Source organism: Apteryx mantelli, chromosome 23 (genome assembly GCF_036417845.1).
Source record: "Apteryx mantelli isolate bAptMan1 chromosome 23, bAptMan1.hap1, whole genome shotgun sequence".
NCBI lineage: Eukaryota > Metazoa > Chordata > Aves > Apterygiformes > Apterygidae > Apteryx > Apteryx mantelli.
The window spans coordinates 1,797,368-1,811,681 of NC_090000.1; the positions used below are offsets into that span (position 1 = coordinate 1,797,368).

The 14,314-nt window shown below is 67.6% G+C and overlaps 1 protein-coding gene and 1 long non-coding RNA gene across 3 annotated transcripts; one reads left to right on the plus strand and one right to left on the minus strand.

Moving 5' to 3' along the window:
* Positions 1 to 1,946: 1,946 nt before the first annotated feature.
* On the plus strand, positions 1,947 to 6,066 carry IL10RA (interleukin 10 receptor subunit alpha). 2 transcript variants are annotated; one of them, XM_067310305.1, is made up of 7 exons: positions 1,947 to 2,122; positions 3,251 to 3,371; positions 3,461 to 3,639; positions 3,782 to 3,948; positions 4,311 to 4,461; positions 4,573 to 4,697; positions 4,875 to 6,066. In XM_067310305.1, exons 1-7 carry the CDS (start codon positions 2,059 to 2,061, stop codon positions 5,853 to 5,855), a joined length of 1,788 nt encoding a protein of 595 aa, XP_067166406.1. In that variant the 5' UTR covers positions 1,947 to 2,058; the 3' UTR covers positions 5,856 to 6,066. The 2 variants fall into 2 exon arrangements, with proteins under 2 accessions (XP_067166406.1, XP_067166407.1); XM_067310306.1 differs by lacking the exon at positions 3,251 to 3,371.
* Positions 6,067 to 9,580: 3,514 nt separating this feature from the next.
* LOC106491549 (uncharacterized) lies at positions 9,581 to 10,427 on the minus strand. The gene is made up of 3 exons (XR_010886290.1): positions 10,316 to 10,427; positions 9,914 to 9,947; positions 9,581 to 9,684 (listed from the first exon to the last, which is right to left on the minus strand). It is a non-coding gene; the product is annotated as an uncharacterized lncRNA (long non-coding RNA).
* Between the last annotated feature and the right edge of the window lie 3,887 nt (positions 10,428 to 14,314).

Genomic DNA, 14,314 nt, shown 5'->3' on the forward strand with positions numbered 1-14,314 from the left:
GTGCCAGGGTGAAGTTGGGGGCTTGAGGATCCCAAGCGGCACTTCCCAGAGACTGTGGGGAAACCGCAGGAAAGCCAGGGGTGATGGCAGCACCCACACCTGCACTGGCCAGAGGGCAGCTCTGCAGGAGCCGCGCGGGCCCCGGGCAGCCTTGCCGCCGGGCACAGTGCCGGCCCCGGTGCCCGCTCCTGCTGCAGCGCCGGCCGGTGCCGCGGGCATGGCCACGGCCGGCGGGCTCAGCTGTGCAGCGGCAGGCTTGGCACCAATGCGCGGCAGAGCTGTCATTTCTCCTCAGCCTGTTTCATTTTCTCCTAAATTGTGAGCTCTTTCTCCCAAGCCTCCGAGCCTCCGCACCCACGGGACCAGCCCCACAGTCTCTCTTCCCCAGGGCTCTCTCCTTCCTCATTTTTGGCCCCATTGCTTTTGTTTCTCATTTGTATATGTGAAACAAAAGCCGTGGCTTGTGTGGGACGGGCTGTGCTTCATTTCGGGCCTTCTAAATTTGGTGTGTGCCCGACGTGACTCAGGAGCTGACAGCGAAGTGGCAGGACGTCAGGCGGTCTGCAAGCGAGGGGGGGGTCAGGCCATGGCAGGGGAGAGCCGGCGAGGGCCCTGCTGCCTGAGCTGCCCTCCCCGCCGGACCCTGCAGCGGATCCACAGCAGCGGCAGCGCAGCCGGCAGCACCCCCCCGGCCAGGCCCCACCGCGGCACGCCGGGGCCCCTTTCCCCATGCCGAGCCCGGCGCGCTCCTGCGTCCCGTGAGATCCAGGCACGCCGAGGCGCTGTGCAGAGGGGCCGTCCCGCCGGCGCGGAGGAGACCGGCCCCCGGAGCCCCCGGCAGCCGGCGAGTTCGCGGGTGCTCTGCGGGGGCCGCAGCGGGTGCAAGGCCGTGGGCTCTCGCAGGAAGGGTGACTCAGGGGCGGATGCCACTCAGCATCGGGGGACGGAGCCAGCCTCCCACTCCAGGCACGTGCGACAGCTCCCCGAGGAGCCCGCGCTGCCGGGGCGCCGCTGCCCCCTGCGAGCCGGGGACGGGCTCTGAGCTGCCGAGGCTGTCCAGCGCCCTCTCAATTCCTCTTGCTCTTTCTGTCTCTGTCCTTTCCACTTACTCCCCAGCAGGAAATTCCTCTTCTCTTCACGAGACAGGAATCTCTCTTCATCACAGGAGAGCCCCTGCGCTTTGCGCGGGTCCCAGGAAAGCCCTCGAGTGCAGCAGCTCGGCTTGCCAGCACGCCAGGCAGGGGCTGCGCCGTGCCCTCCCGGGTTGCCTGGGCCCTGACGCCGGAGCCCAGGCGCGTGCAGCACGGACGCGGCAGGGGCACAGCTCCGGCTGCGGGCTGCTAGAGCCCGGGGACGGCTTACGGCACCGAACGTCGCAGCCAGGGAAGCCCAGGCGACGTGCGCGGGTGGCAGCTCGCAAGACGCCCCGAAGCCAGGAGGTGGTCGCTCAGCCCAGGGCTTGGCGAGGGCGAGGGGCGCGCTGCCGCAGGCGGGCATGGGCTGAGCCCAGCGAAGGGAAAGCCAGAGCGCTCCTGGGCCGAGCAAGCCCGGGGCCTCGGGCTCCCCCGCGCTCGCTCGCTCGCTCGCTCGGGGCGGGCGCCGGACCCCGGCAGGACAGGACGGCACACCGGTCTAAGGGGAGAGCACGGGGCTGGTGCTGCGCTCGGTGAAAGCCCCACTTGGGGCCATCCTTCGTGCCAGCATCTGTCCCCTGCTCTGGGGGGGACTGATCTGATTTAGTAAGGAGGCAGCACAGGCAGACACATGATTTACTTCTATTTTCCCTTTCCAGGTGGGATTAGCATTTTGTTCAGAAAAGCCCCAAGGTCCTTGTTTCGGGCTCAGGGCAGGAAATGCCCAGCCTGGGCTGAGAGATTAGTAGCGGTGAGTGGGTGGACAGAGAAGAAAAGTGGAAGTCGCTGCACAGCCCCATTCCTCCCCCTGCGCTAACGTCACTGAGCCAGCCTCCAGGGGAAAAACAAGCGCTCGGGCGCCCGCCGGAGCAGTGCTCGGCGCCCCGCTCCCCGGCCAGGCACCCGCGGAGGATGCTGAGCCGGCATGGCCCCCAGCGCGGCAGCCCCGGCCCTGTGCCTAGCGCTGCTGCTCGCCCTGCCGATCGACGGTGAGTCGCCTCGGCCCGCGCCGCGCCGCGCGCTGCCGCCCCTCTCGCCCCTCTGAGCCCCGCGGGCGGCGGGGAGGCTGCTCAGCCCCGCGCCGGGGCCGGGAGCCTGGTGCGGGGCTGCCGCCGAGGCGGGGAAGGCGCGTCGTCCGGGCGGGCGGGAGCGGGGCCGTTCGGATGGGAGCCCGCAGCTCGGATCGGAGGCGTTGGCTGGATTTCCGTGCTGGGGCTGGCGACGCAGGTGTCCGCATGAGCCAGGGCTCAGCTAGCAGTCTGCCTTTGCCCTTCTCCTTCGCTGCCCACGGCAGTCCTCAGCCTTGCTCGCCCGTGCGCTTTGGACCGCGGTGCCCTGCGTTCCCAAGGGCAGCGGTGTGCCCCAGCGCCGGCTGCTGTCGGACGCCGTCCTCCCGGGGCGCCAGCTCAGCCCAGCGCTCAGGCGGGGCTGGGGGAGTGTTTGCCCGCAGGCAGCGGCGGCTGAGGAAGTGAGTGTAGAAGGGGTGACAGATGTTATCTGGTGGTGTTTTGCTGCCAGGTGACAATACCGAAATTGAGGCAGGAGGTGTGAAAAGTCTGTTTCTTCCAGCCAGTAGCGAAGCAAAACAGGAAGGCTGGATCGTGGCAGAGCCCGGGAGGCTCCTGCTAGCGACCTGCCCGCGAGGTGCCCGCCGGGGCCCTTTCCCAGTCTGTCCCGCACGTGGGCTGAGCACTGAGCCCCGCTCTCCATGCCTGGCACGCTCCTCCTCGGGTGCCTTTGGGACGTGGGGATCAGACAGGCAGCGGAGGCATCATCACCACCTTGCATGGTTACTCATCCTGCAACTGCCCAAAGTCAGGGAAGCAGCGAATTGGAGATTGTGTCACGACAAGCACCAAGATGCTCTTGGCTGGCCTGGGCCGTGCTCTCCCCAGAGGAAAGGGGAAGGGGAAGGGACGCAGAGGGGACGGGGAGGCCTGGGCCCATTCCTGCCCGAGGGCTGAGCCGGCAGCACCCTGGGCAAGCGGGTGGTCATGGCTGGACACGCAGCGCTGAGGTGCAGGGGACCGCCGGGGGCAATTGCTGCGGTGGCCGGCCGGCGGGTGCCCGCGGGGGCAGCGTGCCGCCTCGCCACACGCTCGCCTTTGCTCCCGCAGGTGAGCGGCTGCCGAACCCCATGCACGTGCGCTTTGCCGCGGAGACGGCGCATCACCTGCTGCGCTGGGAGCCCGGGCCCGGCTCCCCCGGCGACGTGAGCTACGACGTGGAGCACGGAGTGTGAGTAGCGGCGTGCCTCCCCCCGCGGGCCGGCCCGCGAGAGCCCGCGCCTGCCGGCACCGCTCTCACCCGCCGCCTCTCCCCGGCAGGTACGGCACGAACTTCTCCTGGACGGCGGTCCCGAACTGCATGCGGATCTCAGAGCACTCGTGCGACCTCACCTACTACACCCTGGACCCGGAGCGGCGCTACTACGCTCGCGTCAGGGCCGTTTCCGGAAACCGCACGTCCCTGTGGAACAGGACCAACTCTTTCTCCCCCAAAGAAGGTATGCTGGGCGTCCGCGGCTGCCCTGCCGGAGGGACGGCGCTGGGGGAGAGGGTGTTCGCAGCTCCGTCGGCTGCTGTAAAAGCTCTCAGAGATGCCCAAAGGAGAGATGTAACGTGCTCTTTAATCTGACTCATCTCCAGCCAGCCTGCGCCTCTCGGGGCAGAGCCTCTCTGTGGCGGGCAACACCATCCACGTGAAGCTGCAGCTGCTCCTGAAAGCCGGCAACCGCACCGTGAGATACGAGGACATACAAAAGCACGCGCGGCGCTACAAGACGTACATCAGGAGGGTGCAGGACAACAAGACGGTGAGAGCCGGGTTTCTCACCCCCTCGGGTCCCCATCCACAGGCAAGCCTGGAGACCCCCCATCACACAGAGCAGTTCAGACTGAAACAGCCACCTGTTCACTAAAGTCGTCCATAAAATCCACAATAATGCTGAGCTTCTGCATGCTCGAAACGCTGCAGAGCTATTTTTCTGCACGTTTTTTGTGGCAGACCTGCCCCCTCTTGCTGGGATTTTGGGTTTGGCTGCTTTCAGCGGCACTGCTAAGCACTCTGGTTACTCTCCCCAAGGGACAGGGGATGGGGGGGACACCCCAGCCTGGTGCTCACATAGGCAGAGCTGGAGAGCGCCCAGGGTACCAGCCTGCTCTCTGCTCGTTTCAGTACGATGTGGTGGAGACCCAGCCAGAGTTCAACATCCCCAACCTCTTCTGGGGCACGGAGTACTGCATCTCCGTGGAGCCCGACGTGGCAAGCCGGCAGATCCCTGCCACGCGCACCACGGAGCAGTGCGTCACGACTGGCGACAGAGACAGTAAGCTGGGGTGCGTGGGGCGCTGCGCAGGACGCCGTGCGGGGTGCCGTCCTGCCGGAGCCGAGGGCGCTTCGCATTGCCCACCTCACCCGGGCACGTGCTGTCTTGCAGGGAGCGCAGAGCTCCTCCTGAGCATCGTCGGCAACTTCTGCATCACCGCGCTGCTCCTGGTCCTCCTGGGGACTCTGCTGGTCTGCATGTACATAAAGAAACCCATGAGGCCGCCGTCGGTGCTGGTAAGGCAGCCAGGCGCGAGGGAAGCTGGCGTTTGCAGCTATCACTGTATAACCGCGGGGCGCTCCCCTTGGCCGCCGGCGCGAGGGCGCTGGTTTGGGGCCGGGGTGGCTGGTGGGGAAGCCGGGCAACGAGCAGGGATGACCACATCTCACCTCGCTCCTTTCTCTCCCTCCCAGAAGTCCTTCCTAAAGCAGGGCTCGCTCTGGGTGGAGCAGGAGTACTTCTCGCCAGCGAGGCTGGACGCGGACACCATCCAGCAGCTAATCCTGTGCCAGAAGGCGCCCCAGGAGCCCAGCAGCCCGGCCGGCAGCACCGGCACGCTCCAGCAGCCCCCGGAGTGGGACTGCGGGCTCACAGCGCTGCCCGAGGACCGGGCTCACCTGCTGGACCCAGGTGCCGCGAGGAGCAGGGACTGTAGCTGCACCAGCACCGACAGCGGGATTTGCCTGCACAACTCCTCCTCCGAGCTGGGCTCCGTCGGCCGGGGCAACGAGGGGCAGCTGCCCACCGGCGAGGACAGTGGCATAAGCCTGGAGAGGACCTCGCCCTGCCTGGCGCGCTCCTCCGGCGCCAGCGGCTGCTACCAGCCCGTGGAGGAAAGGCAGCCGCAGCAGGCAGAGCACGGCCTCCCGGCCGCCACGGGCGACGACGGCCCCCAGGACGTGGAGTTTCGGGGGTACTTGCAGCAGTCCAAGGGCACGGTAGAGCAGAGGTGGGACCAAGGAGAGGGGCTGCCCCCCTGGGGCCGCGCAGGGCCCGCGCAGGACCCGGGCAGCACGGACGTTGTGCTGGACATAGACTGCTCCGAGCTGCCGGTGGCCAAGGGGTATCTGAAACAGGCATCTCCCGAACCTCCCCGCAGCCACACGCGGGACCTTGCGGCGCCCGACTACCCTTGGGAGCCCACTGCCTGGGGCTTTCCCAGCCAGCTGGGCCACCAAACCGCCGGCGCGGCGAGCTGCGGGGCCCCCGGCGTCCCCACGGCCTCCAAAGCCAGCCCCGACCTGCTGAAGGCGCCCTTCGAGCTGAGCTTCTCCACCGCCGCCCCGCTGGGGCCGCTGCCGCTCATCTCCAGCCTCAGCACCAACAGCTGGCTCGCGCTGCAGATGAACCCGCTGAGCGCGCTGGAGGCGGGCAGCAAGGACAGCCGCCTGTGAGGCGCCCGCCGCGCCTCCCCACTACCTCTTCCAGCAGCTGCCCGCGGGGAGCAGCCGCTCCGATAAGCTATCGCCGACCCTGAATGTGGGCGCATCGCACTGACAGGCCAGCGCCCCTGCCCCGGGGCCCCGGCCCCCGCCGGGCAGCGCCCAGCACCAGCTGCAGCGGCCAGCGCCACGGAGCAGCCTGCGACCTCGCTCCCAGCCTGCGCGGAGCAAGCGAGCGAGCGCCGGGGACAGGCTCTGCCGCGAAGGCTCTGCCCTGCCGCCGAGGCGCAGGAGCCCCGCCGGGGCCATCCTGCCCTCGCGCCCGGCTCCCCGCGTGCACGGCCGCTCTCGGGGGCTTCGGGACGCCCAGCGCGGGGCGCGCTTCCCCTCCCTACTTCCCCCTTCCACGGCGTGGGCTCCTCCGGCTGACGTCCCTACGGCTGAGCCTTTCACAACACGGATACCGAAACATGCCTGACCTCACTCGGGAGGCGGCGAGGGACTTTCCTGGCCCGGTGGAGCCCCCCGCGGCAGGCAGAGCCCCTGCGGTGGAGCCAGAGGGGCCAGCGTGGCCCTGGGCCAGCGCTGCGCCCGTCGCGGGAACGCTGCCGCTCGCCCGGCCAGGGCTGCCCTGCTCAGGCCGCTGCAAGGGCCCTGCCGGTTTTGCATAGACACCTTATTTATTCTATTTAATTTGTAAATACAGAAACGAGGCAGTGTTATTTATTTGCTCCATTCGTCTGCGTGCCCTTCCCTAAGGTAAAGCTGCACTTTCCATTTTCACATACAGACTTCTGCCCCACCGCAGACAGGCAGTGTGCCTTTGCCTCACGCATGAGAAAGCGTTTTCACATCAGAACTGGAAAAAACAAAACCAGCTTCGTATTAATCTGAGGACTAGTTTTTCCAAGCGAGTATCATACCCTGCAGTATTCACTGAAGGGGCAACAGCAAAAAAGGTGTTGAACCGCCTGCGGTTGATTTTGCCGGGGTGCATCGGGGGCAAAAGACTCCCTGCCTGGGCAGCAGGCACAGGCACACTGCGCAGGGGAAAAGCAGGACAACCTCCAGGGCAGGGCGGAACAAATCTGTTTTTTGGGGTGGGGGGAGAAGGGGGAAAATAGTTTCTATGTCAAAATGGGAACAGAAATAAAATAGGAAAGACTTACTGTGGGCTACATTCAACTACTTTCCAGGTCACCAGAGAATTTTTCCAGAAGCCACTTCATTTCATGGCAACTTCACCATGGGATAGTCCCATTAAAAGTGTTGATGGAAACCCGGTTGTGGAGTATTACTTCAGGTGAAAACATGAATCACTTCGGCGAGGAGAATGTTTGTTGCTGCATTGCGAAGTTTCCCTGTGTTATGTCTGACACGGCATTACTCGTTTTAAAAATACGTTCCCTGCGTCACTGGGGCTGCTGCACGGCTCTCCGTGGCGAGGGGGGAGCGGATTCCAGAGAGGAACGGTTTATGCTGAGATTCGCGCTAGCTTCCGGCTTTCCGTGTAGTTTGCCGTCCATCACTTCATTTCCACCATCTGTTTTGCCTTTTGGTATTTTGAGGGTTGGGGTTTTTTGCGTGAGCTTTTTTTTTAAACTTCCTCTGAAAAACAGAGTCATCAAAATCGAGCGTGCCTTTTTGGTACTGCTGACGTCAGGCGCTGCCGGTTCCTGCGCGCGGCGCTAGGCTGCAGCGGCGGCGCCGGGGCCGGGCGGCAGCGCTTCCCTCGCCGCGGCCGGCCGCCCCGCGCTCCCCTTTCCATGAAAGCCGGCCGTGTTGGCGAGAAAGCCAGGGCCAGCACGCTCTCGCTCCGATGGCCTGCAGGGTGGACCTTCCCTCCGACTCGCTCTGGAAACTCCGGGCGCTCCCACATTTTCATGAATTCACTCAGGGCTCGACACGGGGAGGATGTTTCTCTCTGGCTCCGGCAGCACCCCGCGTGCCCGCTCTCCTCTTTGCGCCGTGCACTTCAGGCTGCGCACACGCTCCCCCCGGTCGTGGCACACCCGCAAGGCCTTTCCCACGAGCAGGGGGCGAAGCCCGCCGACATTTCGCAGGAGCAAACCCCGCGAGAGGCAGCGCGTGGGAGAAGGGGGCGACGCGAGCGGAGGCGCAGCCCCGAGGGCCGCAGCCGCCTCGGCCAGGGCTGCGCCGCGCGCCCGAGGCATCGCCGCAGCCGCCGGCGCTCCCAAGGTCGGGGCGGCGAGCCCGCAGGGACAGCGGCAAGGCCGAGGGCTGGATGCAGCCGTGCATCGCAGGCCAGCAGCGCGGCTCCCCGCGCAGCCCGTCCGAGAGCAAAGAGAAGGCCCCCGGGGATTTCTGGGGTAGCTGCTTTCACCGCTGGGGCAGAGAGGACAAATTTCCACATGTGCCCAGAGACGTGACCGAGGAGGGAAGTCTGAGGCACTCTCATTTCCTTATGGCATTTTCCCCTCTTGCACAAAAGTAACTACTGATTTCTGTGGCTTGCTGCCACCCTTTTGAACCAGTTCCCTGTGCTCCTGCCCCCTGGTTCCTCGGCACCTTGACCCAAGGCCTCCCGGGCACGCGGGCAGGACGCCGCTGCCCAGGGGTGTGCGGGGAGGGCGGCCTTCCTCCCAGGGACGGTGCTGGAAGGTGCTGAGGAGAGCTGGGAGACAGGTAGTTCCCTTTTCCCACGTTTCAAGTGAGGAACCGGGATAGCTGCCGGCCCCGGGCTCCTTCCCAGGGCTACCCAGCCCATGGCCAGGGAGGCCCAGAAGTGAAATGCAGGGAGCAGATGGAGAAGCTGTTCGGCAAAACAAAAACTGCACTGTTTGCTTTCAGTACAAATCCAGCGTATTCGGGGGTTGTTTTTTAAAGAACTGAGACTAGAGGAATTCCCCCGTGGCTGGTTTTGGTTGCTCTTTCCATGGCCACCAGCGGTGAGGAGGGAGCCAGCACAGGGAAACATCCCCAAGAAAAGCCAGGATGGAGAGCGCAGGCAGGGTCCGGAGCCGGGCGCCGCTCTTGGCCGAGGCCGAGCGCTGGTGTCCACGCGAGGGTCCCGGGCAGCAGGACGGCCCCGGCATCCCCTCCGTGGCGGGCAGCCTGCAGCGGCACCGTGGGCACGGAGCAAGCGCCGCTGCGCTGCCCAGCCCGGGAAGGGCAGAGCAATGCCTAAGTCCCCTGCACCCCTCCGGGCACCGGGGCACGGTGCTCCCACGGGAATTCCCTGTGTCAGCCTCCACCGGGGACCCCGCAGCTCCCCGAAACAGCGCAAGTTTGTGGTGCTGCCAGCTCTCATGCCACGGAGAGGCCAGAGGCCCAGGGAGGGAGACCCCCCGGCGGCACAGGGAAGTCGCTTCTCTTCCGGCTGGGAACGGAGAGCGCTGCGGCTGGGTCCCCCAAGCCTGCAAGGTGGAAAACAAAACCAGAGCCCGGGGAAAGCCCCTGATTCCCCACAGCATGCAGGGGCCAAGTCACGGGGAAGGCTTTTTGGAGGGGAAACCTTGGGAATGCCCTGGGGAAAGCCTGCGAAAGCCACGAGCAGGGCGATGTGGGCACGGAGCACCGGCTCCGGCAGGGCCGGCGGGCGAGGCGCAAAGGCCCGCAGCCCTCAAGGGAGCTCGCCGCTCCCGGACCCGGGGGAATTGCGGCTGTGCTGCTGCAGCAGGGCAGGGAGCGGGAGGAGGCGCGGGGGGCCGACGGCTCTCTCCGGGGCGAGAGGCCAGGAGCCGGGGCCATGCCTTACCTGCGCCCGCTCGCCTGTCACAGCCCCTGCTCGTGGAAGCGCACGTAGCCGCTCCTCGCCTCGCTCAGGGAGCCGCTGACCGTGAACGGCGGCGCCAGCTCCACTTCCACCGCCCTCAGCCCGCTGCGGGACGGCGGAGGCATCAGGGGGCACGCGGCTGCGGGGGCGTCCCCGGGCACGCACGCACGCACCCGCCGCAGCCCCTCTCCCGCTCCGGCGCGGTGGGAGCAGCAGCGAGGGCTTGCAGCGCCTTGCCCTGGTGCCCAAGCCGCCCCGCACGGACGCGCGGTGCAACGCGCCCCGCCGGCCCCCGGCCAGCCGCGGGGGCTTCCCTCGGCACTGCCTCACTCACCGGATGTGGTACAGGTTGAAGACGAAGTTGGGCCCTGGGGGGAGGGAAGGAGGGAGGCTGTCACCCAGCGGGAAGGGCAGACCCGGAGCTCGCCGGCTCCCGGCAGCGCCGGGGCGTCCCCGTGCACCCGCCTCCACGTCCCCCGGCTTGCCTTGCCCCAACGTTACCCTGCATCGCACAAGGGTTTCCCAGCCCCGCCGGCTCGCAGGGGATGAGCACACGTGGGACGTGTCCCCGCAGCCCGGGGTCCTGCAGCCCTTTGCTTTTAACCCCATCTCCCACCAGGGCTTGGCGCTGGCCCGTGCCGTGCAGGCACCTTCGCCCCCCGCTCACTGCCCCGCCAGGGCGGCTGCCTGCCTGCCTGCGCCCCCGTCGCCCACCCCGCCGCGCTGCCGTACTCACGGTGCCAGCACTGTCCGCTCTGGTAGCACTGGACAAAAGCGTAGGCAAAAAGGATGAGGACCAGCAGGGCCAGCCCGACGCCCATGACGATCCCGAGCATGCTGACGGGCTCTCGTCCTGCAAGGCAGAGGGAGAAGAGGCTCCACAGCGCGGCGCCCGCGTGGCGCCTGGCTTCTAAACATGCTGGGGAGGGGGCCAGGGCCGCGGCGGGGCTGGGCAGGGTCAGGGATCCCCACGCCGTGCCACCCCCACGGTGCCGAGGGCCGGCACTCCGCGGGGCTATGGAGCACATGGCACGGTGCTGGTTTGCCGCCCCGACAGCCCCACGTTGGGGCCTTGTGATCCTGATTGCGCAGCCACGTGCTTGAAATCCCCACATCAGGAAAGGAGCCGGGGGGGGGGGGACGACACCCACAGCCCGCAGCCCAGACAGGAGGGCAACGGCATAAACAGGAGATGTTCCCCATAACCAGGAGCCCCAGGCACCCCGGCTCCTGCTCCTGCCCCTGCCAGGTGCTCCCAGAGCTGGAGCAGCTTTCGGTGGTCCCTGGGGCGCTCCACATCTCATGCCAAGACCCACTTTAACAAACGCTGCGTTGGGTCCTGCCAGGCTATTGCGGTGTTTTCCACCCTCCTGTCATCCTGGAAGTTTTCCAAGCCCGAGGACCTCCCAAGAGGTGTTCCACCACATCTCGCGGCCGGCCGGCCAGGCAGCAGCAGAGGGGTCGCTGCGATGGGACAAGATGCTCTCCGGAGCACCCCGGGCAGCGTGCGTTGCCCCTGGGCACTGCAGGAGAAGTGAAACAGCCTCCGGCTCGGGGAATCACCCATGGTGTGTCACATGCTGCTGACCACAGTCTCGGCCCCGGGGAGGCTGCAGCATGCTCGGCACAGCGGCTTTCGCCACAGCCCTGGCACTCCTTGCCAGCCCCGGCAGCAGCCGCCGAGGGGAGAGGAACCAGGAGAAGAGCAGTGTGTCAAGGCTGCAGGCACTGACAGCGACCCTCCCCGTGCTCCCGGAGCAGCCTGCTCCTCGAAACGCCCTGCACCCAGCCTGGGCAAGGGGCACAAGACCCTGGAGGGCGCCGGGGACAAGGTCAGGACAGCGGGACGCAGGCTGCCTTGCTCCAGCAAGAGCGTCCAGCTCCCAGGCACACACGTGCACGCGGGGAGCAGCGTGAGCGCGCTGCGTCCCCCGCGGCACCGGCCCCGGCACGAGACCCCCCCCCAGCGCGGAGCCTGGCAGCCCTCCCTGTGCCCCCAGCTCGGCAGAGGCGAAAGCAGGCGCGAGGGACCCTGCTCGGCCGGGCCGCGCCGTGCAGCCCTGCGTGCCCACGCAGACCCATTTTTGGACAGGCAGTTCCCTCTAGAGGACGCGTGTGTCAAGGCAGGTTCCCGCAGCCGGGCCGGGCTGCTGCCTGGGACAGGGGAGGCTGCGCTGAGCGCAGCGGCAGCACCTGCCTGTGCCACGCTGCAGAGCCCGCAGAAGCCCAGCGCAGGCCCCCGCTCCCAGCATCGCTGCGGGGACGCCAGCGTGCCCGGGTGCAGCACGGCTGGAGCAAGAGCTGCCGTTTCCCTGCTGGCACAGGTCACCCGCTGCGCAGAGCCGAGCGTGATGCGCAGCACGGCACTGCAATCGCATCTCTACAGCTGCTGCCAGCTCCGGCTCCCCAAAATCCTGGCACAAGCGTCACCACGGCCCTTCTCCGCTACCACGAGGGGTGGCAGGGTTTAATCACACCTCCAGGCGCAGGCAGCCCCGCGTGCATGGAGGCGCCGGGGCAAGCTCCTGGCGCATGGAGAAGGTGTCGTGCCTGGCAGCGCCAGGAGTGAGACAGCGGAAAGGGATGACCTAACAGCAGCTAAATTTAGACAGATGCCGGTGGAGTGAGAACACTTCCCCTGTGGTCACAGTGTTTACACAGTGAGCGACGTGCCAAATCCTCCTGCAACCCGCAGCACTTGCTCTACCTGATGGGATGCGGCAAACCCTGGAGGAGCCACTGCGCATCGCGCTGCCGCCTCTCGGGTCGTGCGGCAGCTCTGCCCCCAGCGGGACCAGCCTGCCTTTCCCCGCTGCCAGGCCCCCGCGGGAGGCTGGCACGCGTGGGCGGCCGATGCATCCCGCTTCGGCTGGGCCAGGCGTGAGCCGGGAGCACCGGGGAGCCTGGGGCCGGCGCGGGCCGGCGTGGGTGAGGCCCGGCAGCCGGCTCCCGCAGTGACTCATGCAGCAGCCGCGCGGTGCAGTAGCCTCCCCGCATGAGCCAGCGACCGAAACCGCCCTCTCTCCCCGCACCTGCTGCGGGTGGGAGGATGGCGGCACACTTGACGCCCCGCGGTGTGCCCGGCCCCTGCCCGGCTGTGCCGCACACGGGAGGCGCTCGCTGCCCTGCGACCCGCAGAGGCGGGCACTGCCGCATCCTCGCGGGGCACCTCTGAGCAGCGCTGCCCCGAGGCAGAGCCGCAGCAGCGAGGCCCCACGCCCGGCCGGAGCCCCCAGCTCCACACACAGCAGGACGAGCCCCCGGGCCAAAGTAGCACGGCCCAGACTCCTGCATTGTGCCAAAAGATATACTCAGAAACACCCAAATACCTGCCCCGGGGGTCCATCTTCCGGTGTCCCCCCTGGCTCCCGCAGGAGGCGCGGCAGAGCTGGCCCAGGCCAGGGCCGCGGGAGCAGCACGGGGCGCAGCGCGGGCTCGCGCACCGCACAGCCCCTCCTCGCCCGCTGACACGGCCGGCTCACCACCCTCGCCGCCACGAAGGCCGGGCCGGCTCCTCGCCCGACTGGTTCCCCGGGGCGGAAAACTGGGGAGCGCCGGCAGGCCTCGCTGCCCGGGTGGTGGGCGGCAGGTCGGCTGCACCCGGCACCCCTCTTTCTGAGCAGGGGGCAGGCAGGGGCGAAGCGCGCTCGGCAGGGCTTCCCGGGCTCCTCTCCCCCAGCTCCAGCCAGGCTGCCTCTCCGCAATGTGGGCGCCTTTCCCTGCCGCGCCAAACCCGCCGCCTCGTCCTACGGGGCTTGAGGAGGGGCAGACGGTGCCAGCTGGAGCCTGCCTGGGTGGGAGCGCAGCCCCGGCCCGGGAAAGGGAGGAGCCGGCCAGGGAGGAGGAAGGGGACCAGCTCCCAACCCTGGTCACTGCCGTGTCCTCTGACTGCCACCTCCTGGCAAAGAGCCGCAGCCGGGCTGCTGCCGGAGGGGCTGGGTCCGGCACAGAGCGGGGCCTGGGGGCTCGGGATGCCCGCAAGGGCGGTGGCCTCGTGCAGGGCGATGGCACCCGGGGTGTCTCACGCCGCCCAGCTACGCCCTGCTCCCAGACACCTCCCGGTGCAGTGCACTTACCACCGTGCTTGAGCATCGTCCCAAAGCCCCGGGTCCCCAGGCACGGGATCAGGCGGGGATCATCGCCTGCTTGGGGCAGAAAGGGGCAAACCAGCGCGGCAGCTGCAGATAGAAGACAGCAAACAGGGATAATGATTAACAGCCCGGGAAGAGGACAAGCAGGGGGAGAGAGAGCGCGGAAGAGTATCAGGGACGCCAAGACCCAGCTCCGACAGAGAGGCTGGGGCGGCTGACGGGGGAGAGCCCCTTGCTGGCAGAGGCAAGGGGACCTGCAAGCAAGAGCAAGGATTTGCGCCGCCGAGGTGTGCGACTGCGCTGCTTTGGGTGAGCCGAGCATGGCCTCAGCCTGACCCCGGATGGTGCCGGGGAGCCCTGAGGCCGGCGTCACGCCGAGCGGCTGGGGCGGGAAAGGCGGCCGCGCTCCAGGAAGCAGAGCCCTGAAGGCGCCCGGAGCTGTGACATAACATCTGCAAACCTCAGCTGCTTCCTCAAAGCCTTCGCTCAACCTCAGAGGGGGAAGAGCCGCTCGCGGCGCCCCAGTGCTGCCACCTCCTGCCCCACGGATGCAGGGGGGCCGTGCTCTGTCCCACGTGAGCGTGGCCGGGCCCCGCTGGTGTCCTGGTGGTGGGGCCGGCACCGGGGAGCGTCTCACGGCCCGG

Bases quoted from the DNA above. Each gene is read 5' to 3' on its own strand.
- IL10RA (XM_067310305.1), top strand. From the start codon at position 2,059: ATGGCCCCCAGCGCGGCAGCCCCGGCCCTGTGCCTAGCGCTGCTGCTC. The intron at 3,640-3,781 runs GTATGCTGGGCG...ACTCATCTCCAG, and splicing joins CTCTTTCTCCCCCAAAGAAG to CCAGCCTGCGCCTCTCGGGG. The intron at 4,462-4,572 runs GTAAGCTGGGGT...GCTGTCTTGCAG, and splicing joins CACGACTGGCGACAGAGACA to GGAGCGCAGAGCTCCTCCTG.